The 24,019-nt window shown below is 39.2% G+C and overlaps 2 protein-coding genes across 3 annotated transcripts in view; one reads left to right on the top strand and one right to left on the bottom strand.

Annotated features, from left to right (window-relative positions):
- The window catches only part of sbf2 (SET binding factor 2), a 91,324-nt gene extending 72,644 nt beyond the window's left edge, over positions 1-18,680 (bottom strand). The window contains exons 1-2 of one of the 2 annotated variants that reach the window (XM_068341459.1): positions 18,052-18,680; positions 2,855-2,940 (exon numbers count right to left, since the gene is read on the bottom strand). In XM_068341459.1, coding sequence (XP_068197560.1) covers positions 2,855-2,940; positions 18,052-18,106 — 141 coding nt within the window. In that variant the 5' untranslated portion in view covers positions 18,107-18,680. The remainder of the gene's footprint in view (positions 1-2,854; positions 2,941-18,051) is intronic. The other variant, XM_068341380.1, reaches the window with a different exon arrangement.
- Positions 18,681-20,942: 2,262 nt separating this feature from the next.
- On the top strand, positions 20,943-23,395 carry adma (adrenomedullin a). The gene is made up of 4 exons (XM_068316459.1): positions 20,943-21,050; positions 21,661-21,763; positions 21,878-22,003; positions 22,145-23,395. The coding sequence occupies exons 2-4, from the start codon at positions 21,669-21,671 to the stop codon at positions 22,446-22,448; spliced, it is 525 nt and encodes a 174-aa protein (XP_068172560.1). The 5' UTR covers positions 20,943-21,050; positions 21,661-21,668; the 3' UTR covers positions 22,449-23,395.
- Positions 23,396-24,019: the final 624 nt, after the last annotated feature.

The raw sequence follows: 24,019 nt of genomic DNA, 5'->3' as shown, positions 1-24,019 counted from the left end.
ACCCAGTCTGACACAAAATAATGGTATGCAGGATATCTGTGGCATCTGGAAACACTAAAGTAATAGTTTTTATTAAATTTGCAGCTGTGTTTCTATATTTTAACTTATGAAACCAGGACAGGATGCTTCAGGGATGATGTCATTGATGATAATGCTGATGAATTCCCCCATTCCAGTTACAGAAAAGTTCAGATCAACCCAAAAAAATTCCCTCCAGAATACGAATTTACAATTTGTCAGGAAAAGTCACAAATTAGTTTTTATAGTTTGTTTTTTTTAATTTGCTGGTTTTGATGAAAATTTTGTTTTGCTGCAGGCCTCACCACTGCTTATCTCAAAAGCAGTAAAACAATGAGACACACACTTGATGGCCACCAACAGACTCAGTGTGCTCCACAGGAAGACGCCTGCATGCCATTCAAACCACCCACTCACAAACAGAATGTCAATTTTCTGTTGGAATAACAGCTTCATTTTTCTTCAGTTGCTTTAGAGATACCACTTCCCAAACAAAACTCATGATATAATAATGTTCTCTGACCAGGCCAGCACAGAGCCAAAGACTCCAGCTGCAGCTATGATAAATCATGGACACGTATTATCCATCATTAAAGACAAACAAAATTATTCAAGTAATGTATTCCCAACTGACATTTGATGTTAAGCTTGGAAAACTGCAAATACAAACAACAATCTTTGTCTTATGATTCTGTCACAATGGAAAAAAAGCAATACTGCATCATCTGAATGCTGAAGGTCTCCTGATGTTTGGATTAGCTGCTTGCATTTATCTCAGCTTATGAAATATATCTGATGTAGACTTGTAAACTTTATTAAACAGGCGGATGCAATCATTTTTCATTTACATACGAGAGATTTTTCACTGGCACTCACTCATTCCAGTGCCTTATCCCCTACTATGACTGTAAACAGGAATAAAGATGCAGATACTCCTTTTCTACATAACAGCACATTTTCTCTGATACCGTTTGTGATAATTAAAACTAATTCAGCAATTGTTACTGAATCTTTAAAAAAACCACATTATTATTAATCATGAAGATCTGATCATGGAACAGCTTTTTCTGATGATGTCAGGGCAGGTGGAAATGAGCACCACAGCATTTTCTTGACTGCAAAATAATCAACAGCCCAATTGTTTCTCTTGTTTAGCATCTGTCTAGCACAGCACACAGTAGCCTCCATACAATCCGGCTACATGCTGTCACGCTCAAGATAATAGCATAAATGGTAACACAGATTTCTGGGCACGGGTTTACTTTTGCAGAGCATTTTCATTCATTAACAGCAACATCTCCTGCTGTCCAGTAAATTCTCCCTGTGATCATGAAAAGGGGAAATCTGCTCCTTTTAAGCATCCTGTTTTTGTTTTGCTGTTCTTTGCAAACAGAATGTGGCTATAAACCTTGACAATAAAAATTTTACAATTGTAAGGTTTAAAGAAAGATGAACAGTCTGTGCTTCTGCCTGTTTACTATGACTCTACTATTGCTGTTTATTGTTTGATGAACAGAAGTGTGTGAAGGACACTTTCTACTGATTGAGTACTGAGTAGAGATCCCAAGTTTTTCTGTTTTCTATGCTTACAGGCTGTCAAAACCAGTTTGCTTAGTCGTCAAAAGCTTATCTGAAATAGTCACTGTCAATGAACAGTAAGAGATATAACACAGGCACCGTTGTCCTGTGCAGTACGATGCTGTTAATTGCTAATGTTTTCCCAGAGATTGGCAGTTTTTTCAAGTACTTATAAGCACAGTTTTGCCCATGTAAGGGTACAAGGCTGGCTGTCAGACCCCCCTCAATCACTCTCTCTACTGAAGAGTTTTACAGACAACAACGAGAAGCAGATAACGAACTGGTCATCATGTAACAAATGATCCTGGAGGAAGAGGTTTCCAATTAGTGAGCGTTTGAGTAAACATTCATTAGGAATTTATCTCAGACAGGAAATGCCAAGAGAGCTCCAGATGGCAGCGCGTTTTCACAACATGAAAATTCCTTTGGGGGTATTTTTAGCATTGCTATGTGACACAAAAATGCTTTAACCGGTATAAGACAAAATATTTCTTATTAAAGATAAGTTTTATTAGTATCAAATCAAGAAGTTGGTAGTTAGAGAGGAATGTCAAATGCAGGGTACTAACCAGAAAAAACACTCCAGTTGTGAACTATGTACAGGTAGACTATCAGTCAAAATAATGATGAAACATTCAAATGCCGGTTCACACTCAATTCCAAACTCTTCAAACAGTGATCAAATCCTGAAAACGAATTGGAGGAGGATGAGAATCAAGAAGATGTGTCTTTGTGGAAGCAATTCTTCCGACACACCCAAACATGAATGGTTGTGATTTTTCTCAGTATTAATTGTTTTATATTCTATGGTGAGCTTACATGTTTGTATTTTTTTAAAGGTTCCTGTCTTGACAGGTAAAGACTGAGTTTGGTGACAAAAATGCACCAAATCCTCATTTCATTAAAAATACTGTGAGATAACACACCTGTTCCAAATTGACCGTAGGTGTGTGTGTGTGCTTGTTTGTTTGTGTCTCTGTGTGGGGTCGCACTCGGAGTGTCCCCCAACTCACGCCCAAGCCTGCTGGGAACGGCTCCAGCTCCCCGCGACAGCGGACAAAGCAGTAGAAAATGGATCGATGGCTACTGTGAGAAAAGTATTTTAATGTTCTGCCAGTAGAAAAATTCAGATGGATTTTTTTAATGTCAGCCGTTAAGTACTGTACACTTGTTCCCGTGCTTCTGTTCGGGAGTTCAACCCTATGCAATTGTTGAAGTCCCCAGCAGGTAACAAAGTAACTTTGCTGTTGACACTCACCATTTCCACCCCTTGAGGAAAGGCCGTTCCCTCCCAGTCCTTCTTGGGGAATCGCTGGATGATCTTTCCACATCCCTCCCCTGAACCTGGAGATAAAAAGACATGAAAATCAGTCAGTCAGTGTACTGTAGACAGCTTCATAGAATGCAGAGTTAGTCATCTAGTGTACCAATAATGAGACAACACATCATAAATGAATGAATGACATAATCAAAATTACGGTAAATGTGTACAAAAACATGCCGCAGGGCAAGAATAATTTTTACATTAACAATTAATGACATTAAATTATTGTGTCATCATTCTATGCTAATACAGAAGGTTGGAAAATAACTGTGGGCTATTTCTCAACCCTTTCTATCACATTTAACGCAGAATATCCAGTCACATGACTCTATTTCAGCAAAATATGTAAAACATGAGCTGGTTTGGTTAAATCAAACAATATCAAAATATCACCGTTGTTATGCATTAAAACCTGTATTTACATTGAATTTACAAATTACCATAGAGATAAACGTTTATAAATGTTTACATTTTCTATTTCTATTAATGTCAGGACAGTGTAATGTTGCTCCCGGGCGGAGATAAGATGCACAACAACAACAACGATGAGACAGCCTACAGAAATGAGGTGGGCCTCCTGGCTATGTGGTGCAAGGACAACAATCTCCATCTGAATGTGGAGAAGATGAAGGAGATTGTTGTGGACTTCAGGAGAGCACGCTCCCAACATACTCCATTAACCATCAACGGTGCTGCAGTGGAAAGGGTCAGTAGCACAAAGTTCCTGGGTGTGCACATCTCCGAGGACCTGTCCTGGAACCGCAACACCGCATCGCTGGCCAAAAAAGCCCAACAATGCCTCTACTTCCTCCGCAAACTGAGGAGAGCAAGAGCCCCACACCCCATCATGCGGACTTTCTACAGAGGCACCATTGAGAGCATCCTAACCAGCTGCATCACCGTGTGGTACGGCGCCTGCACCGTTTCCTGCCGTAAGACCCTGCAGCGCATTGTGAGAGCAGCTGAAAAGATCACTGGTGTCTCTCCCCCTTCCATCACAGACATTTACAACACCCGCCTCACCCGCAAAGCCATCAGCATTGCAGGTGATCCCACCCACCCCTCTGACAGCCTTTTCAGCCTGCTGCCATCAGGTAGGAGACTTCAGAGTCTGCGGGCCAGAACCAGCAGGCTCAAGGACAGTTTCTTTCACCAGGCGGTCAGGAGGCTCAACTCCCTCCCTGCTCTGCCCCCTGCCACAGCTCTGAACTCTACCCACACCCTGCTCTGCCCCCTTCCCAGCACCTGACTACCTAGCTCTCCCTCCCCCCGTCAACTCAGGGACTGCTCACACGTCACTTCCTGTGACGTGTGTTGCACTGCCTGTGTTATACTGCCTGTGTTGTCCTGTCTGTGTTGCACTGCCTGTGTTGCACTGCCTGTGTTGTACTGCCTGTGTTGTCCTGCCTGTGTTGCACTGCCTGTGTTGCACTGCCTGTGTTGCACTGCCTGTGTTGTACTGCCTGTGTTGTCCTGCCTGTGTTGTCCTGCCTGTGTTGTCCTGCCTGTTGTACTGTCTGTGTTGTACTGCCTGTTGTACTGTCTGTGTTGTACTGCCTGTTGTACTGTCTACCGTGGGTCAGAGAAGACTGCAATTTCATCTGTGCTGTATGTCATGCATATATGGTACATTTGACAATAAAGCTGACTTTGACAAAACAGCAGCCTGACATTTACATGTACGCAATGAACAGCACCATGTAAACAGCAACAATTGACTATTTTTGACAGACCGTATCCACTAAAGATTTTTCGAGATGATTTAAATATGCAAACTATGATTTATGCAATGTAGACTGTGTTTAAAGGAGAGCAAATACAAAAATAAAATGTTGTTCCATGTCAAAGTTCAATGTACCCTTTAAGTCATTTTCAAGGAAAACTTCATATGCCAGTGTTGATCAATGATAAATACAAACAAGTTAACACGTTTTTATAGTGCACACTTCTACATTTACCGTAGTTAAAACCACACTCATATTACTCATCACCACATTACAAATACATCTAACTTGCCAATGGCACCAAAGCAGAGCTCACTGACTCAAAACGTGTTGAATCGATCATAGATATGTGACACCTAACGACAGCTGGATCCTGATGTGCAGCAGGTGTGTGAAGCTACACTGATCTGAGGATGTCCATCGAACGCTCCATTATTTAAAAAACTCCTTCATAGATTTCCCAAAGGGTACCGCACAGCCGGGTCTTGCAAAACTCTGTAGTCTAAATTGGATGCAGTAATTCATGTCATCAAGAGCACAAACACAACAGGGTTTTTATTTAGGAGTTCACGTATGACCGCAGCATTCTTATTCCGGCAATCTGGAAAGCTAATAAATGAAAAATTTATTTCACGTGCCAAAAACAGCACATTCAGGTCAAGCAACACTGTTGTCTGATTTCACCTCAACGCTATCTTGAACTCTTTGTGACTATTTGACATTTGGGAACACTTCTGTTTTTCAGCCAACGGGAAATGATCTCTTATCAAGAGAGTGGAAGACAGAAATAGAATACATCTGTTCCATATCTTGAAATTCTTGCAAATACCGATAAAGAAACATATGGATGGGTTTTTTGAGGAAAACAAAAGCCCACACTGCAAATTAAAATCATTCCAGCCAGATACTAGTTTATTGCTTGCTCTCCCCATTAGGGTTGCACAATATGTGCTGGATACCATTAATGTTAAATATAATTTTAAAATGAACCAATGTAGTTCCAGGAACTGACAGGCAAATAGCTTTTAATAACTTAACATGCAACACTCAAATACAACGGCATTTGAAAAAGTGTTATTCAGCTGAGCACCATTTGGGATTTAAAAGAATGGCAAGAAACAAAACCCAAAGCACAGCACGAGTATCTCCAAGGTGCTGGTAGTCACAGCAAACAAACCATGAGTTTCTGCTGCAGCTAGCCAGACCAGTGGTCCTTCTGACTGACAACAGACATGTACAGTATAGTTTACATGTAGAGATACTTGTGTATGAGACCAATGTTGTAGCCATGACTGTTTACAATTCAGTGCTTTTCCCTTGTCTTAACCTGAAATAACCAAATGCCATGAGACAGCAGACTCTGACCTACTTCCAGGGGAGGTCAGGGTACCCTGAAAGTAGTACCTGACAAGTGCAAAGCTTTGACCTTTCAGGGTAGGTCAAAGCTATGCACTAGCTTTGACCATAGATCAAAGCTAGTAAATAGGTAGATCAAAGCATTAGCTTTGCTCTATGGTCTTTACTGGCCTTCTCCCATGTTTTTCTATCTCATCCGGTTCATGAGTGTACAAAAGTTGAAATTTGACTTTGACCTAGTTTTCTCAAGGCGAAGATTATCATCTCATTTTCATCCCCTTTGTCGCCCGAGTAATGTGCTTTTTGTTTCATCTTTCTATCTGCAACGTTTGCGAAGATATTTGGTGGACTAAAGGACGAACACTGACAATTACAATACATCACAGCTTTGAAGCGGGATGTAAAAATCCAAACATCATCAAAACATGAGCAGCACGCAAAGCACTCAAGCTGATTGCCTACACCTTCTCTAAATCTAGACCTAATTAATCACAATGAGGTTCTTAGACCCAGGTTGGGATGGGTGTTGTCTTAGCTGAGGAGTGTGTATACTTGTTGGTAAAGAAAGGAGCTGGATGATGGTTATGCGCTTACTTTTGTTCACCTGTAACGGTGGATTAAAGCGTCTTCAGACAATATGGGAATTCTTGATAGTAGAGTACTTCCTTGGAGACTATAAGGCTTTTTGGCTCCTCTAATTGAAATCACATGCTTCGAGTGCTTCAAGTTCAAATTTTCAACCACGGATGGAATAAAGCAAAAAATTCCTCACATTCCATGAGGCTGCACTCTTGTATTAAAACAAGACATACTTTCAAATACTACCCCCCTGATAGCTATAAAGAACCCCAGTGGAGGATAATAGAACCCAGGCTCGAATAGGAACATGTTAATTTGAACATCCGCTGGCAAACATGAGGGGAGCCAAGTAAAAAAAAAAAAAGCAATTTTTTTTTATTTTTTGAAAGAATGCCACTGAAACAACGAGAACAAAGACTATGGAGGCCAACATCATGTGTGCACTTAAAATCATGGCTCATTTCCAACAGCAGAACTTGTGTGTTTTACATGGGATGTTTCTGTCAGTTATGTGTTTATCAGGTTCATGATAAACACAAAAACATGTAAAACCAGTCTTTTATATAATAACTATAGACTAGCGCAGTCTGTGAACAGATACCACCAAATCCACTAATTCTTACTGAGGCTTGTAGCAAATTGTAGTCCATGAAACACATTGAACACATCATTGTGAAAAATCAGTCAGATATAAAAATGTCAAACCTCATTAGTAGCATAAAACAAAACAAAATTGTACACATTGTTTTCACCATCTACTTTCTCTGCTGATTATGTTTTACATCCAGAAGAAAAAAAAGACAAAACACACAACTGATCCCCGAAAAGAAAGCGCTCATTGACTTGAGTCTAGTAACCAGAAGGCAGAATCTTTTACTTGAAGCCTCGCTGCTGTACGAGGTCACAACCTCTTTGGAATCTGGGCTGTAACATTAAAAAAAACCATCATGTCCCCCTTGTTTCTCTGGCTTTCATCACTGAGTAACTTGTTTTTAATGGGAATGGAGCCTATACTGCAGTGATAACATGACTTTAGATTTTTAAACTTGTACTAGCTGAAACATGATTGATCAGGACATGTGTACAAAACAAAAAAAACCCATTACTTAATTGCATAAACTGTGTAATTAACATTCCCTCACAAGTGGGCCATTATTACATATCAACATACAAATAAATTCAAATATCTAACAATAGCACAAAATTGAATGTGTACAATTTTGTATAATGCCCTGGCCAGAATGTTAGAGGCAAAGAGACTTACAGATGTCAACAATTCTATAGTATATAGCATGCACAGTTACGTCTGCCTCCCCTATGCCCAGTACATAAACATGTGGAATTGTTCTTCGGAGAATCTCTCAGCACTGAGAAATCAAATACCTCCGCCAATGCCATTGTCACCAAAGCCAATTGGGAAACAGCGTTTCTGCGTAAAAAGAAACTCCTGACACAATCCTGAGGCTGGGAACTGAAAAAATAATGAAAAAATATTGGTCCAGTTCACTGTTTCCCACAAGTACATATCCGGCTATCTGCCAGAGCCTGTCTACATGACCTTGTCACGCAGGAAGACATCGATTTGTTTACATACAAACTAGCATGTATGGCTAAAATCACAAGATTATGAAAAGAAAATGACCTACAGTAAGGAATATCAGGTTGCATGTCATATTTGACCAAATATTTATGACAGCGCAATGTCAATTTTTGACAGACAATACAGTCTGTCATACCTTGAGTAATTATCCAGCATTAGTAGCACCTCCTAGCACCTCCAGTACAAGCCATACAGTAATGGAGCATTTTTAAAAACATGTTATCCAAAGTGGTTCAGAATAAAAATCATACCAAACAAAACTATGATAAAAACATTTACATACAGTATATATATATATATATATATATATATATATATATATATATATATATATATATATATATATACATATATATATATATATATATATATATATATATATATATATATATATATATATATATATAAATACAATATGTAACAAAAAATACAGACACAAAATCCACAACAGGAGCGTCTCAATGCTAAAGAATAAAAATGCTGGATCTGAGGGAATCATTACAGGGTGAAGATCTGATAGATGTGGATGCTGCTCCACACTCTTGGGGCTACAGCAGCAAAGGCACATTCACTACCGAGTTAATTGTTCTAATCTCACCACAGCATTCTGGACCAACTTTAAATGACCGAATAATCTCAGTTTACAATAAACTACACAAGAGTAAAGACATGGGTAACCTTTGTAAGGTGTTTGATTGAGTGGAAAGACTTGATTTTAACAATGGAAAAAGCTAGCTTTTACTGCTGCAATGATCTACATGTCAATTTTAGGGTGGAGTCAAACATTGCATCAACATTTTTAACATGGTTTAACAAGAGTGGACAGGTTACCTAGACTTTTCAGAACTGACTTAATAAGAGTCAGAAGTGACAAGCAGAGGAATCTTTCATGTTTTCATTAAGCTGTAGGAAATAATGAGTCATCAAGCATTATACTTAATTCAAGGTTGCCCACAAGACTCATATATACCAGGGCTCAAAACTGCAACCATTTTGGTCGCATATGCACCCAAACTTTAATCAGTGCGACTATTAAATATATTTGGGAGCACCGGTGCGACTAGGGGAAAAATCTGGTGCGTCTTTTTTTCCCTCTTCTCTCTCACTTTTTCTGTCTCTCCATAGAGCAGGGGTCACCAAATGGTGGACGGTTCTGTCCGGACCTGTGACCACTCCATGATAAATTCACGAGAGTAGACTTTCTGAATGCTACGTGGTCTGAACACGTAGCATGAAATAAAAGTGGTAACATGAAGCACCACTACGAAACAAAGCACAGATCTTTTGCGCAGAATTATCCCCTGAAGTCTGAGCTGAGGGCAAAATGACCAAGAAAATTGTATGTGATGTATGTGAAGACCTTTGTATGTGAAGACCTTACTTTTTGCAACTCAGGTGACCCTGTCAAGGAAGTTCTGCACACCTCACTGCAGCTGATGCAGCAGCATGGCTTCATAGCTGAGGCTGGTATAGTTGACTTAAAATCTATCAGAGGAGGAAATCTTCTCCACCTCATCCACCGCTTGCTACTCAAAAGGAAGCAGGTAATCTTCTCAAGACCACTCAACCCCCACGTTTCAGAGACGTGCGTTTCAGTAGCTAACTCCACATCTGCCTAAAGGGCTATGGCCACTTTATTGACAATTTTGCAGCTTATTTAAACAGTCCTTGGTTTTTTAAAAATAATGGAATTTTTTGCAGGGTGAGTCATGCCTTTTAACTATAAACCAATAATTAGCCTTTATTCTAGAATCATACATTTTTATCTGTAGGTCGTGAATCACTGGCAAAATTATGTTTATCATATGACAGATGTGGGTTTATTTTTCATTTTTCATCTGGATGAAAAATGGATGACTTATTTCCTTTCACAAAAACTAAATTGAATCGAATGAATCTGACTAAGCTATACATCTGTAGAAATGTCATACCTCTACCCTTTTGTTACTATTTTGTGACTCAACACAAACAGATATTTAGTTTTATATTTAGTTTTTTCCAGATAGTATGAGCTTCACATGCCGTGGTGTTTTTATTGTCCAAATAAAGGACTATCTTATCTTATCTAATCTTGTTTGGTGTATTAATGTATTTCTCAATAATGGCAAACAAAATGTTAAAAAAAAAGATCCTCAGATTATAAAGAAAGGAAAAGGGGATTGATAGTCTACATTCATCAATCTCAAATTTCAATCAAAACTTCCTGGACTCAAAAGCCAGACCCACACAAAAGTTGATTGTAATCACGTCAAAACATTTTGAGATATCTTGTGGACAAACAGATGAATAACCTCCTACATCTCAATTTGAGGGAGGTAATAGGTCAGAAAAATTTCGCCACTTGACAGATTTGTGGTTCTAAAGAGGGATTTAATCAGGCGTCTTTTCTTTTTCAGGCCTCAAATTTTCATGATTAACTTGAACATGTTAAGACACAAACCATTTATCATTACAAGCTATTTCTCTTAGGTCAAGAAAAACAAAATCTTTGCTGCTCACTTGCACAAATGCCAAAGTCATTAGTCTGTCAGTCTGGGGTTTGTAACTTGTTTCTCTGTGCTCTCTCTTAGTCTTTGCACCTTCTGTTTGTGAACAAGTAACAAATATGAACAAGTTGACAATTCATCCAAAAGTAGTTCTCTCTTTCCGAGCTTTCAGCAAACAATTGGAAGCAATCCAATTGGAAGCAGGTAACACCTGCTGCCATTTGACATTTTAAAGGGATATATGATGAAAAACACATTTTTCAGGTCTCTCTCTCTCTCTCTCTCTCTCTCTATATATATATATATATATATATATATATACATATATATATATATATATATATATATAGTGGTCCTTCCTATCCCTACCAACTCCTAGAATCTGTCAATGTAGAGAAAAGTGATTACCAAAAGTCTTTTTTCTGAACCAATCTGAAATGTGCCACAAGCCCCTGAGAGAGCAACACAGTAATAAGCTGCAGTTGGATTTGAAAAGGTTTGCAAGTTCGGAGAAGGAAGTCACTGGCTTTGGGCAAAAAAGACAATTATTTGAATGTTGTAAAATGTTTTGGTTCCTTTTTGAATTCCTCGTCTTCTAAGAATGGCAATCATAACAGCTGTATCACAAGAGCAAAAATGGAGTGGGCTGGAAGGGCAAGTCTGTGTGTTGTGAGTGATGGTGTAGGTGAAGATATTCTGAGTAGTAAAGGAAAACAAATGCCTCCTGTATCAACTGTACACCCACAAAGTTGTCCAAGAGTCCAAAAAAAACCTAGTTTCGGATCAGCACCCGTCAAGGCATAACTACAGGTGTGATTGACAGGAATGACTGACGCATCTTGAGACCATCTGCGCAAGAACACTTCCTTTCATCCCCAAGGTGAAGTTCTTATCCAGCACTAGGGTAGCAGTGTGTGGCAACGTCCTGGGTGAGAGTTAGACATGGAGGTTGCTCAGTTGTTGTTGAAGTCAGTTTGTATTTAACTAGTTAGTTCCAATTTGGTCTGTGTTTGAGTAGACTATGAATATGTGTTTGTGCGTAAGTTTGTGTCCAGTGTCTCAAATACAATGTAGTTGGAAGTCTGGCAGCTGTGTGGAATTAATTAAAAAGAGTATAATATGGGACATTTAATCTCTTTCCAGCTGGTCCAGGTTCAGAGCATTGTCTGCTTGAAACAAATTGAAGCAGACTAATATTCATTCAAAGTCACATCAGCTTCAAAACAACACAGATGTCACTATGATATTTGTTTCATTCATTATCATGGAAATGGTCAGCGTGCTTCAGAGAAATGTGTGACCTAATATTTTTAGGTAATTTGTACTAAACGCGTTTCATCTGTCACTTTCTATTTACATATTATGACTAAACTAAGATTTTTCCTGAAATGAACTTTGGCATAATTTGCATAACTACACAAATCACACAGCTGTGATTGTCCAATACCTTATCATCAGACTGGTGGGAGTGTAACAGTAGCCAGTGGAGTTTCCCCACACAAGGTCTTAAACTCTACAACAGAGAGGAAGGAACTCCTCCATTGTGGTCAGGATGCCTCTAACCACAACGTTTGAATCCAAATGAAAAGCTGCCAAAAGTGGCGTTTAAAAAAAAGGGAAACAAATCCAGGAGTAAGGAAAATAAAGGCGAGAAAATTCCACATCTGCCATCTCACACTCAGGAAAAATATAAATGTGAGACCTTTGTTAACCACAAGCAGAATGTTAGTGTTGAACTAAAACAAGAACTGACATTTGCCTTCAGTGTCTGTTGTTATTTTACTAGTTTCAGAATACCTAGTAAAACAAGTTGGCATTACAAAAGTCAATTCAATAATAGAGTACACAGAGCAGAGGATAAATCTGCCTACACTGTTAAACAAATTATGTTGTATTTGTGGTATACAGTAGTCATACATCTTACTCTATTGACATTGAACAAATCATCTTTCATGTGAATAACAGAAGTTTAAAGAAACAACACACAAGAGAATTTCAAGATTAGTGCCAGCATTTTAAACTGTTGGAAGAGACATTTTTCTTGTGAGAGTATATTATAATTATATTTATTTTATGGTATCATTGACTATATATTTAGTCCTTACTAAGATTACCTGAGGATTTCAGCCATTCTTTTAGTGTAAAAACAAGCTGTCAAGAACCTTAGGCTGATTATGAGAGACAGTAATCTGTTAAAGTTAGTTTACACTGCATTATTTTGGACAAAATTTTAGAGAAGTTACAAATTTAAAGGGGCAGCCCCTTGGTAGCAGATCCAGGAAACGTCCTACTATAAATGGGATGTTATATACTGTATGCCCCAGATTTCATTCATGTAGAAATCAGCAAATGCTGCAAGAAAAAGCACAATATTTCATGCAGTCAATAAAATACTATTGAACTACAGGCCTTCCCTAAAATGAGGAGGCTTTCAGTACAAAGCCAGCAAAGATGTGTGAACACTGGTCAAACAGAACCTGAAGCTAATCAAAATGATCCGCTCAATGAAACCGGCTGCAAACAAACACCACTTTATGGACAAGGATGAAAGGCAAGAAGTGTCCTTATGACACAGTTAACACAATCATTATACGTTTAGAAGGATGTCACTACATCCCGCTTCAAAGCGGTGATGTATTGTGATTGTCAGTGTTCGTGTGTTGGTCCGTCCGTTAGTTAGTCCACCAAATATTTTCGCAACCGTTGCAGATAGACAGATGAAACAAAAAGGACATTACTCGGGTGGCAAAGGGGATGAAAATGAAAGTTCAAGGTAAAATTTTAACTTTTGTACACTCACGAACCGGTTAAGATAGAAACACGAGGTAGAAGGCCAGTGTAGGTACGACCATAGATCAAAGCTACTGCTCTAATACATGAAAGTAGGTCAAACCACTAGCTTTGATCTTTGACCTATGCAAGTAGGTCAGGATAAAATTTTCAATTCAGGGGTGTCGCGGAATGTTGCAGTCGGTGACAGCATTAGTTCTTGTTATATAATACAAACCACAGATGTAAGAACACACAGCATTGCTTTAACGTGTCTACAAAGATGAACTAAGCAATAATAAAATATATCGTACATACCAAATTTTATAATAGCTGAAAAAAAGTTGAACCTCTCATGGGTCCAAACGGTGGTTTGTTTTACGAGAGAGAATGGGGTTCTGCCAAGACAGCTAACGTAAAAACAAACAGACTTTGAGAAGTTGTAACAAAGAAGCACTTCGTGAAATTTTTAGAATACAAAACCACAGATCAGGTCATTCCTGATAAAACATATTTAAAGTACTTCTACGAATTGGAGGCAAGTAAAATAACAGATCAAAATGATTAGGAAGCAACTCATTTAAAGCTTGAAAAGACAAACATTTCATGACAAATGGAAACATGATACACTCAGGAGAAGATATCTGCAGATGGAAGTGTTTTACTCTTGAACTTTGAAGTTTTATTTGTTATTGTACGTTACATAAGCCGTTACCCAAGTCAGGACCAGAGAATGAGCTGAAACACATTGAGTTTGACTCAATAAAGTGCCATGTTGACCATTCGACAGATTGCTTCAGAGTCGTCTGTGGTGCAAATTTCTCTTCTTCATTCAGTAAATACAATTCATGGTATGGAGCATGCCAGAAAGTTACATAAACTCTTGCCAGTAAAGAAAATAAGGTTTCAACCGCAATGTGGAAAGAAAAAATAAAGTTCAATAAAGGCTGTCCCAATTGAAACCAGTATTATTACTTATAAAAATAATTATATAGTTTTGGCTCATGACTCTGGCCCTGTTTCTAATGAAGGACTGTGCCTGTTGGGTTATGTTTCCTTTCAGTACACTCACCACCTCATTGTCATATCAATCCGAATAACTAATGTGACAACCATGATACAGATTTTAATGTCAACAATAATCTAAGGAATTTGCCCTACTTTCATAATTTTTCTTGTTTTAAATTAAAACTATGAAGGTCAATGATGTGACCATGAGCTACGTGCCTTCCAATAAATTATTTTAACTGGGTCATCGGCCTCACAATGACTTTACAAATGTTCTAATTTGGAGAAAAATGTCCTGTAGGCTAATAATCCTGACTAAATTTAATGAGGCACTTACTGTAAAGAATTGCAACGCCAAGCTCGCTGTCCTGGCTGCCTACAGTCTCACCTCTATACCATGTCACTAACTACACATTATTATCAGTGCACACAAGCAACATCCTACTTTTTTAGAAATGCTAAAAAATGTTTATAGAATGATATAAATTAAGGAAATTAGAGCCAAGCTCATTTGACACCAAATAACATGCTTAATGTTACTTCAAACTGATCCATTCATAGTAATCTAGCAATGAGAATTGGGTCAGGCCACTAGAGCAAAAGCCAGCGTAGTCCAGGAGTCATGACCCATAATGGGATCCCTGGTTTGAATTAATGAGAAAGGTGGACCAGAAAAATCTGCTGTCTAGACAACCTGTTGCTCATTTACTGTGGCCAGACTGAACTCGATAAGCCAACTTCACCAGGCAAAGGTACAGCGCTGAATACTCAGAGGAATGACTTCTCATCTTTTTTCAAATTTGTCTTTCTGAAGTTCTGAGAGGCTCACTCCCCTTTATAAACAGGTCTAAATCTGCTGGCCGCCAGCTTAAACCATCAATTCATTTGACGCATTATCTTCAGGAAACAATTACATAAAGGATAAAAACTCAATTCAAAAGGGAACTGAGGGAGCATTTCTGTCCTCCAGAGGCTTACGTACAGATGACTGTGTTACAGTAGATTTATTAACCCGTCTGAGAAGGCAGACATTTTTTGCTCTGTCTCTCCACAATCATTTTCATCAGTGTTCAATGAAAAAAAAAAGAACTCATGATCCCTGCGTTTCTTTGTGGTTGCACTTTGTGACAGAGAATCGATTCAGACTGGTGACGCCAGGAACATTTTGTCTTGAAGCACAAAAAAATCATGTCAAGTTGGCGCCAGGATGCATAGAACTGATGAACGATAATATTTACCTATTTGTACATAGAAATCCATAGCGACTAAGAGGATTCAGCTGCTCTGGTTGTTTTACACACAAGAAGCTGGAGCGACGCCATCGAAAGAGGCTGGAGGAACTGAATGTGTTCCCTAATACTGCCAATACTGCTTAAGATTACATGGATAAAGCACATTGTTTAATATGACTAACCATGACATTTAAACCGTTCACCCTGAAACATTGGTTAGTATTTCTTACTCTGTTAAACTGGTTCAAAAGTAGATCAAAGTGAGAAACTTTTGCCTCAGTTATGGAGATTATGTGTCTGACAAACATGACATCGGTTGTGGGGATGCACAAAGAAGTTGCCTTGGTGTTCTGGTATTCTCAGTATGCCACTCAGTGACATCAACACAACACATGCTTCAATGGTTACACAAACTCTAAAAAGTCACACATCTGTTGAATTAAATGATCCCTCAGGTCTAATTTCCATTACCATCAAGCATTTGTTACTTAAATAAACAAAGAATGATAATTTCTTAAATGGTAGTTCAATAATGAAATAAAACCTAAACCAAAAAGAAAACTCGAAAAAATGAGTCAAAAAGCAAAAAGAAGTGCTGTTTAATAATCTGGGGATTTTAGCTCCATGGATTAAAGTCACTGGGTGTGTTTTGGCATTATCGCTGATTCGATCTAAGTTTTGAGTCAAACATTGACGAGGTGACAAAAACATTTTTCATCCTACTAGTAGGACCATTTAGAAAGCAAAAAATGCTGAAAAATGTATTCATATATTCAAAACTCTGCAGCCCAGTTATTAATCTGAACCGTGAGGGCAGAGATCATGATCCTGTTCTAGTTTCCTGGTCCATCTGGAATGACTTGAAGGTCCTCCCTCCTTATAAAGCGCTCTTAATGTGTGAGCAGCTGGGAACCAAGCTATCTGCTAACTCCCTTGTCCACTATGAACTTTCAGAAACACTAAGATCATCTGCTGCAAGTTTACTGCAAGCTGACAGGAAGAGTCAAAATAAACTTACAAATGCAGCTTCAGTCATTACAACAAAAAACTATTACAATATTTTCCGCACTATAAGGCGCACTGGACTATTAAGGTGCACCTTTAATGAATGACTTATTGCTAAAACATTTTTTCATATATAAGACACACTGGATAAAGAGGCGCATCTGATAATGAAGTGCCCCTTCAATGAATGGTCTATTTTAAAACTGTTTAAACCAGAATCAGCATTTTAAGGCACATAGAATAAAAAACTACTGTAGTGGCTTCTGTTGCATTATGCATCCACTAGATTGAGCTGTGCTAAAGGGATTGCATGCACAACTCTGCGGTCTATTGTAAAACTTTTTTTCATATGTAAGGCGCACTGGATTATAAAGCGCACTGGATTATAAGGCACACTGTCGGTTTTTGAGAAAATTAAGGTGCACCTTACAGTGCGGAAAATATTGTAATTACAAAACAATGACTTTTCAAAAAGAAAACTTGTCTATTTACTGCACATTAAAAAAACAGAGGCAGGCATGAAACTCATTTATACCTTGCACTTCTGCAGTACTCGTTAATTTTTTTCTATATTTTATTGTCATCCTTATTTTATGTAATCACCACAGTCTTTACTGCCATCAGAAACGGTTTTACTTTTCCATTTTTTTTCTAGCATGTTGTTCCTTTGTTGTAACGCACTTTTATCTTTGCTGTTAGCTCCATGCGTGACAGGTGACACAATAAAAACACTTCCTATCGGTCCCAGATCGGAGCCATGTGGGGCTCACAGCTTACGGCCATCGGGGCAGAGTTGAGTGCACTTCCGGCAAAAACAAATGTTACTCAACATTTCTTTGACAGGTGCAGCTGGACAGCCAAAACACACACACACACACACACACACAAACACACACACACACACACGTACCACAATTGCTGTCATATCAACAGACAAAAACATAACCACTGGCTGCAAAAAAAAAAAAAAAACCCTTCTTGACCCACGCAAGATTCGTGTCCACGAGCGGGCTGCATTCAGACCCCCGACTCTCACCGGAGCGCAGCTAACCGGATGTGGCTCATTTTTGAATCAGCTAAAAAGTTTCTGTTGACCCCAGTGAATCATCTCGAGTGTACACACCCACTGGTGACTTCTCCCCCACACTTGAGTTGACTTATAAACATACAGCGGTACCCGCCGCGTACCGGTGTATGTTTATTGTTGGAATAGGGAGACGGTTGGTGGAGGAACGGAGCCCCGGTGTCGCCCTAACCTGAAGCTAAGCGTGAAGCTATGTAGCATCAACATCATCAACACTGACTGACGGCCGGGACTCGAACCTCTCTGCTCAGCTCGACAATCTCCGCAACAGCCCGCCGACTGACTTACCGGCTTTCTCTTGATCGTATCCCACGACAATGAAATAATCAGCCAATCTAGCCATGTCTGCTGCTTTTCCCGAGATATGCCAACACAATTCAGCATTTTTCCTTCTTCCAAAGCACAGCCATGTTTGACAGAAGGAGCGTCACTGCGCATGCGCGTAGAGCTAAGAGGCATCCATGGGCGTGGGCCGCCGTACACTGTGGATCATTGTGTCCGCGCTGAAGCGGGGGTCCCGCTTGTGGGTTTTTTTATTTTTTATTTTTTTTTATGTTTTTTTTTAGAATGGAACACTAACACGGACAGAGGCCACAACATACCAGAGATGTACCAGCAGGACATGCACGGATAATAACAATGGGAAGGCTCGGATCGTAACAGTTTAGTCAATGTAATAGATGCAGAATTACACGTGGTTTACTGGACGCACGCTGGGATCTTCCCACAAGCAAGAAAATTAAATAAATACATAAATAAAAACTCCCGCAATGCCTCCTCTGAACCGTTCTCAAGGATTACTGAAAAATGCACAGGATACGTTGATGAATTTTAAAATGCAGGAAATTTTATCAAGCATTGCACAGCATTTGAAACAATATTACATTGAACAAATGTGATTTCCATTCATTCATTCATTTTCTGACTGCTTCATGGTTTATTTTTATTCTTACCCTAACGAGTACTGACTTATGCACACATGAATGGACAGACCCATGCAACAGCCTTCACCCAGTTCTTGACAGGGAGTAATGACGCCAAGGACAACTGATTAGGCAAAATATTTGTTGCCTTGTGACCTACATGCCAGGGACTGGGACAACTTTTTAGGCATGAAAATGGAAAAATCTGTGACAGGGAATGAAGAATGGAAATCGTAGCTAGAATAAATGCAAGTGAGGGCAACAGACATGGCAGGAACCCAACAGGGGAAACTGAAGACAGAGTCATTCCAGAAAAATGAAGAAATGCTAACTGACTGAAGCCATGTGGGGTTCATCGCTGCAAAAGAATAATGAAAAAAATCACAGGACTGTAAACGACAAACATTTCCAGGTGACAGTAGCAATTATTCATTAGAATAATTGTGAATCATCTTTCTGACTTGTGCCTTTGGGGGTGACACCCTGTTTTTCCTGGCAAACATGCCATTAATTTCTCTGGTTTCCTCCCACACATACCTGCTCATACACAGAATTTTAAATGACAAAAAACCATCCATCATCAAACAACAACAATTTAATGACAGACAAGCAAGACATGTCTATATAAGGAGCTAAAACGCAACATCAGAATTTCTTCGTGTCATTATTGCACAATCTCCTGTCATAAATGCTGGTAAGAAGAATACTTGCCTGCCAAATGCAATCATCATTGTGAAGTGTTGGCAAAACTTTTGCAGGATTATGGCACATGTGTTTGACATGAATGTCAAACATGAATGTATTTTTGTTTAAAAGCGACCCTGAGGAGGGTCTATAAAGGAACAAGTAGAGTGAATAATGATAATATCATGTGTAAGGCATGCTTAAACTTGTGATGAGACTGAAACAGACAATCAGAACTGAAAGTGTTACCTAAAGCAAATGTTTTCTGGATGTATGTTTTTCAGGCAGGGATTGTCTCCTTATTACTCTTCTCAGAGATATAAATGTACATTAGCTGTGACACTCAAACACTTGTGACTTCACCATGCTCCGTGTTATTTCCGAAGGTGTGTGTGTCACCCTTAAGAGCTTCTTATCTATCTCATGAACTCAGCTCACAGAGGTGTTAGTCAGAGTTTTGCAGAATAACCTGTTTTTCAGAGCCCCAGAGCTCCGTGGTGCTTTCACTTGCTTAGCTTTAACACACACACATGGACACCGTGTGACCTTGTCAAAGATGCTGCATGAATGCTCTAGGGGTTGATGTGTTTGTCATCCATGAAGCCAAGGTACAGGCAATCTTGATGGTTGTCCTATGAGCAACAGACAGAGTATTGTGTATGCATTCTTGAGGTAATGAGTGAAATAATATCACTTAGAATTTATTTAAAACAATGTCAAAACCAATATTGTTTATATGTCACAGACTGTTGATTTTCGGAGACAAGATTTATTTTCACATAATTGTAAAATTCCATTTCACATTCATCAAAATATTCAAATAAATTACATAGAAGATCCAGAGTCAAATATTTGCCTTGTCCAAAGAAACACATTGAGTATATTGCATTTACACTCAGGCATACCTACATATTTAATCATTTACTCAATGTTTGTTTCTTTTTAAATCTCATATTCATCCTGCACTTTGCTTAATTATGGAACTTCACTGTGTCAGGGAGTGCCCCGAAAACAGAACAATGAGACATTCCTTGACTAAATACAAATAGTTTGTTGGACTAAAAAGAGAAATAGCGAAAACTGAAAAAAACCTTCAAGTTAAACTGGAACAAGAGAACTGTTCCAGGCTTTTTTTTTTATTTAGATCCATAATAACCCCCACCCCTTTGTAAAAAAAAAATCTGGTGAACATTTTGTACTTGTAATGGGAGAGAGGTCATGTTATTTCACTTACATAACTTGAATTATTGTCAAACATGCACGAATTAATATAAAATAAAAGATATATACTGATAATTTAAGACTTTGTCAACACTCTATTATTTATATTGTGAGTCTATCTGTCCAAGAATTTGTGCCTGACTGGAAATAATATAAGATACTTTTACTAGTTTATTTCTTATTTTACTTAATATTTTGATCTTTTCACTGTAATGCGCTGCACTACAGCAGCGCAGTAAGGTACTGGGTGGGGTGGGGGGAAAGGATGAGAGACTGTGAGTGTCAGTCAATGAGCCCCTCCCACCTCCTGTATAAAGGCTGCCTTTCTGGCGTGTAGGAGCTAATAGCAGAGTGACACAGCTGCCTTACAGAACCAGTGGCAATTACAAGAAACCTGTGGAGTATTCTCTTACAACTGAGCTGATAGAAGATTTTTGTTTTTAATCCAGAGAATTACAGGTATGTGGATTTGTTTCTAAATAAGGTATCACTCTGGGTTTCTTTCAGCTGATGTCTTTATCCTAGTGTTTTTGAGGTCAGTGGACAAGTGTAGAGGCAAGGACAGGTTATCTATCTGCTTATATAAGCAGTTCAGCTCTTAATGTGTGCATCTGTGAGGGTATTCCCTTCAAGCTGTAAAGCATCTAATAGAGGAAGCACATGGCATATTCTTCATTACTTACTATGTAGTTCTGTCATGTTCCTTTTAATCAGAGCACTGAGTTGATTATCGTCTTTTCTGTTTGACTTTGGAGTTGAGGCTATTCTGGGTCCCTCATTGGTAGACTGTCCTTTGGCTTATTGGCTAGGGGCCCAAAATGTGGTTGTGGGTTTACTTAACAAAGAAAAATCTGACCTTAGTTTAACATTTTAAATAAATGAATGATAAGTGTAAATAACTTGGCTTTTGGACTCTTGTGTAAGCAAGAACCACTCCAGCACCTATTGGAACACTACATGAGGGGGTTTTACATGCATAGTGGGCCATTAAAGAATGTATGCAGTTAATTATTACTTTATAACATACTGTAAATAAATATTTAACAAATGGTTTCCTTACCCTTCACAGGAGTCAAAATGAGAGTGATCATCCAGTCCTTCCTCTATTGCTGTCTGCTGGCAAGAGTAGCACACTGTGTGGAACTTGATGTGAATCCGGAGTTGAGAAAAAGGCGAGTTTTCAGAGGATTTCATTCTATAATCAAACTCATGTCAATTTATCTGAGAATGCAGTAACATATAAGTGTCACAATTACTTATGTAGACCTTTTCTCCTCCCCTTCCAGGATAAGCATATGGCTGGGTAGCAGATTGAAACGGGATCTTGCAAGAGTATCAGCAGAGAAGACAGAAGAGTCTGAGAATTATGTCAGACCAGAAGACATCAGGGACAGTTTGTTGCCACATTCCAGGTAAGACATTGACCATTCGATTTTGAAAGTGCTTAGCGCAGAACAGGAATGCAATACTTAAATAGAGAACACTTGTGCATTAGAGACTCAGAGGCAAACAACATGAATTAATGTCCTGCTGGCTGTCCCTCTCTCCATCAGCACTACAAACAATGTGCGAACCAAGAGGTCCAAAAATTCATCCCACCAGTCAAGAAGACAGGGTTGTTCTCTGGGCACCTGCACAGTACATGATCTTGCACACCGCCTGCACCAAATCAACAACAAGCTGAAGATCAGCATTGCCCCCATCGAAAAGATCAGCCCACAGGGATACGGCAGGAGGCGTCGATCTCTTCCAGAACGGAGAGTCACACTGAGGCTAGCGGAGGGAGGGCTGAGGCCAGTGTGGAGCGTAAATGCCTCACAGGTTCACAAGCTTGAAGCTCTCCTCAGACGGACATGAGCAGGACTTTGCAAGAGGAATTGGAAAGAAAAACTCAGTTAGTCTCTTCTCTGCTACGTTCTAAAATTTTCGAAATGCCTCAGACTGCTGCCAATTATTCTCCAGCACATTTTTCCAGGCATGATGACTGAGTCAGAGTAAGATTGGCTGCACTGAGTCTCTGAATGCTGAGTGTTGCAGCTTGGTGATGCAGAGCACGCAAACCAAAGCATCTGCTGACAGACACTGGAGGTACGGCGTGGAGCGAACTACAGGTGCTGCTCTCTGCTTGACAGAGGCAAAGGAAGACTGCTAATGCCTAGAAAAGAGGACACATCCTCTGGTGTAAACAGGGAACTCTCTTCTAACATTCTGGGACTTTGCACATTTCTTCCTCAAGGCCAAGACTTTGATAAGTGGAATCCTCTAAGGATTATGCCACCATGTTCCAAACTGTCAGTAATTGTCTGCACTTTTTTCCATTTGGACTTAAAGTCAAATGAATCATCAGGAAAATACATCTTCATCACAGTGCCAAACAGGAAGAGCTCCAAAACTCTTGGTTTATAGCAGGTTTTGGACACTGTATAAGGGAGAGTGCCTTAGATTCTGTGAGAAATGTGCCAATCCACAAAGGATTGAAAAATACTTGAAATTGTTATTGTTTGTACAAAAACATGTGCAATCTATATATTTGTTTTTTATTGCAGGTATCTGTATATATGAATGTCTTTATTTAAATATTATATAGAAGTTACATTAAAATACTTATGCAGACAGAACTATTTTTGTACAGGAGGAAATATATATGGGCATTGTAGCGATGGTATTTGTCATTATTCTTTTACAAACTGTGGTAATAGGATATCTTTTTTATAGGTTTATTATATATTTGCAAATGTGTTCTATTTTATTTGTGTCAAAGCAATAACATTGTTATTCAATAAACATTTTGCATACAAATTCCAGACCTCGTCAAGATGTTCTTTCCTCCCAGTTCTTGTAAATTTGAAAATGACGATTGGATGGAGTGATATGCTGCAGAAAGACGCAGAGCACCTGGACTCTGTTAAGTGATTACAGGGTCTCATTAGAGCCGAGCCTCCTCTCACTACATTCCCCTGGCTATGACACCCCCTTCCACTTAAAAAAAAAAAAAAAGGGCAGACAGGGTGCCAGGCACATTCCTGCTTGTTTTAGCTCATATTTGTTGGCTCACCCCACACAGCCCTAAAGCCATCAGTGGAGGCTGAGGCTTTAGCTCCATCTGTATTCAATGTTGGATAGTTTGGACACGTGAAGGCCGATGCGGGAGGTTCCGGTCTAACATTCCTGTGAGAGCATCACAAAATCTGCTCCAACAAAGTGCTGATGAGGACCTTCACATGAGAACAGACCCCCTTGAGACTGAGCTGCAAATCACTTGATATGAAACATCTTTGTCCCTCCAGTAATTTTGGACCCCCACCTCCCACACACACAAACACACACACACACACACACACACACACACACACACACACACACACACACACACACACACACACACACACACACACACACACACACACACACACACACACACACACACA

This window comes from Antennarius striatus, chromosome 1 (genome assembly GCF_040054535.1).
Source record: "Antennarius striatus isolate MH-2024 chromosome 1, ASM4005453v1, whole genome shotgun sequence".
Classification (NCBI taxonomy): Eukaryota; Metazoa; Chordata; class Actinopteri; order Lophiiformes; family Antennariidae; genus Antennarius; species Antennarius striatus.
This window is presented reverse-complemented; position numbering and strand designations above follow the sequence as displayed.

What these genes read in the sequence shown, in the direction of transcription:
- adma (XM_068316459.1), top strand. Translation starts at nt 21,669, where the DNA reads ATGAGAGTGATCATCCAGTCCTTCCTCTATTGCTGTCTGCTGGCAAGA. An exon ending in AATCCGGAGTTGAGAAAAAG is followed by an intron (nt 21,764 to 21,877) that starts GCGAGTTTTCAG and finishes CTCCCCTTCCAG; the next exon opens with GATAAGCATATGGCTGGGTA. An exon ending in AGTTTGTTGCCACATTCCAG is followed by an intron (nt 22,004 to 22,144) that starts GTAAGACATTGA and finishes TCTCTCCATCAG; the next exon opens with CACTACAAACAATGTGCGAA.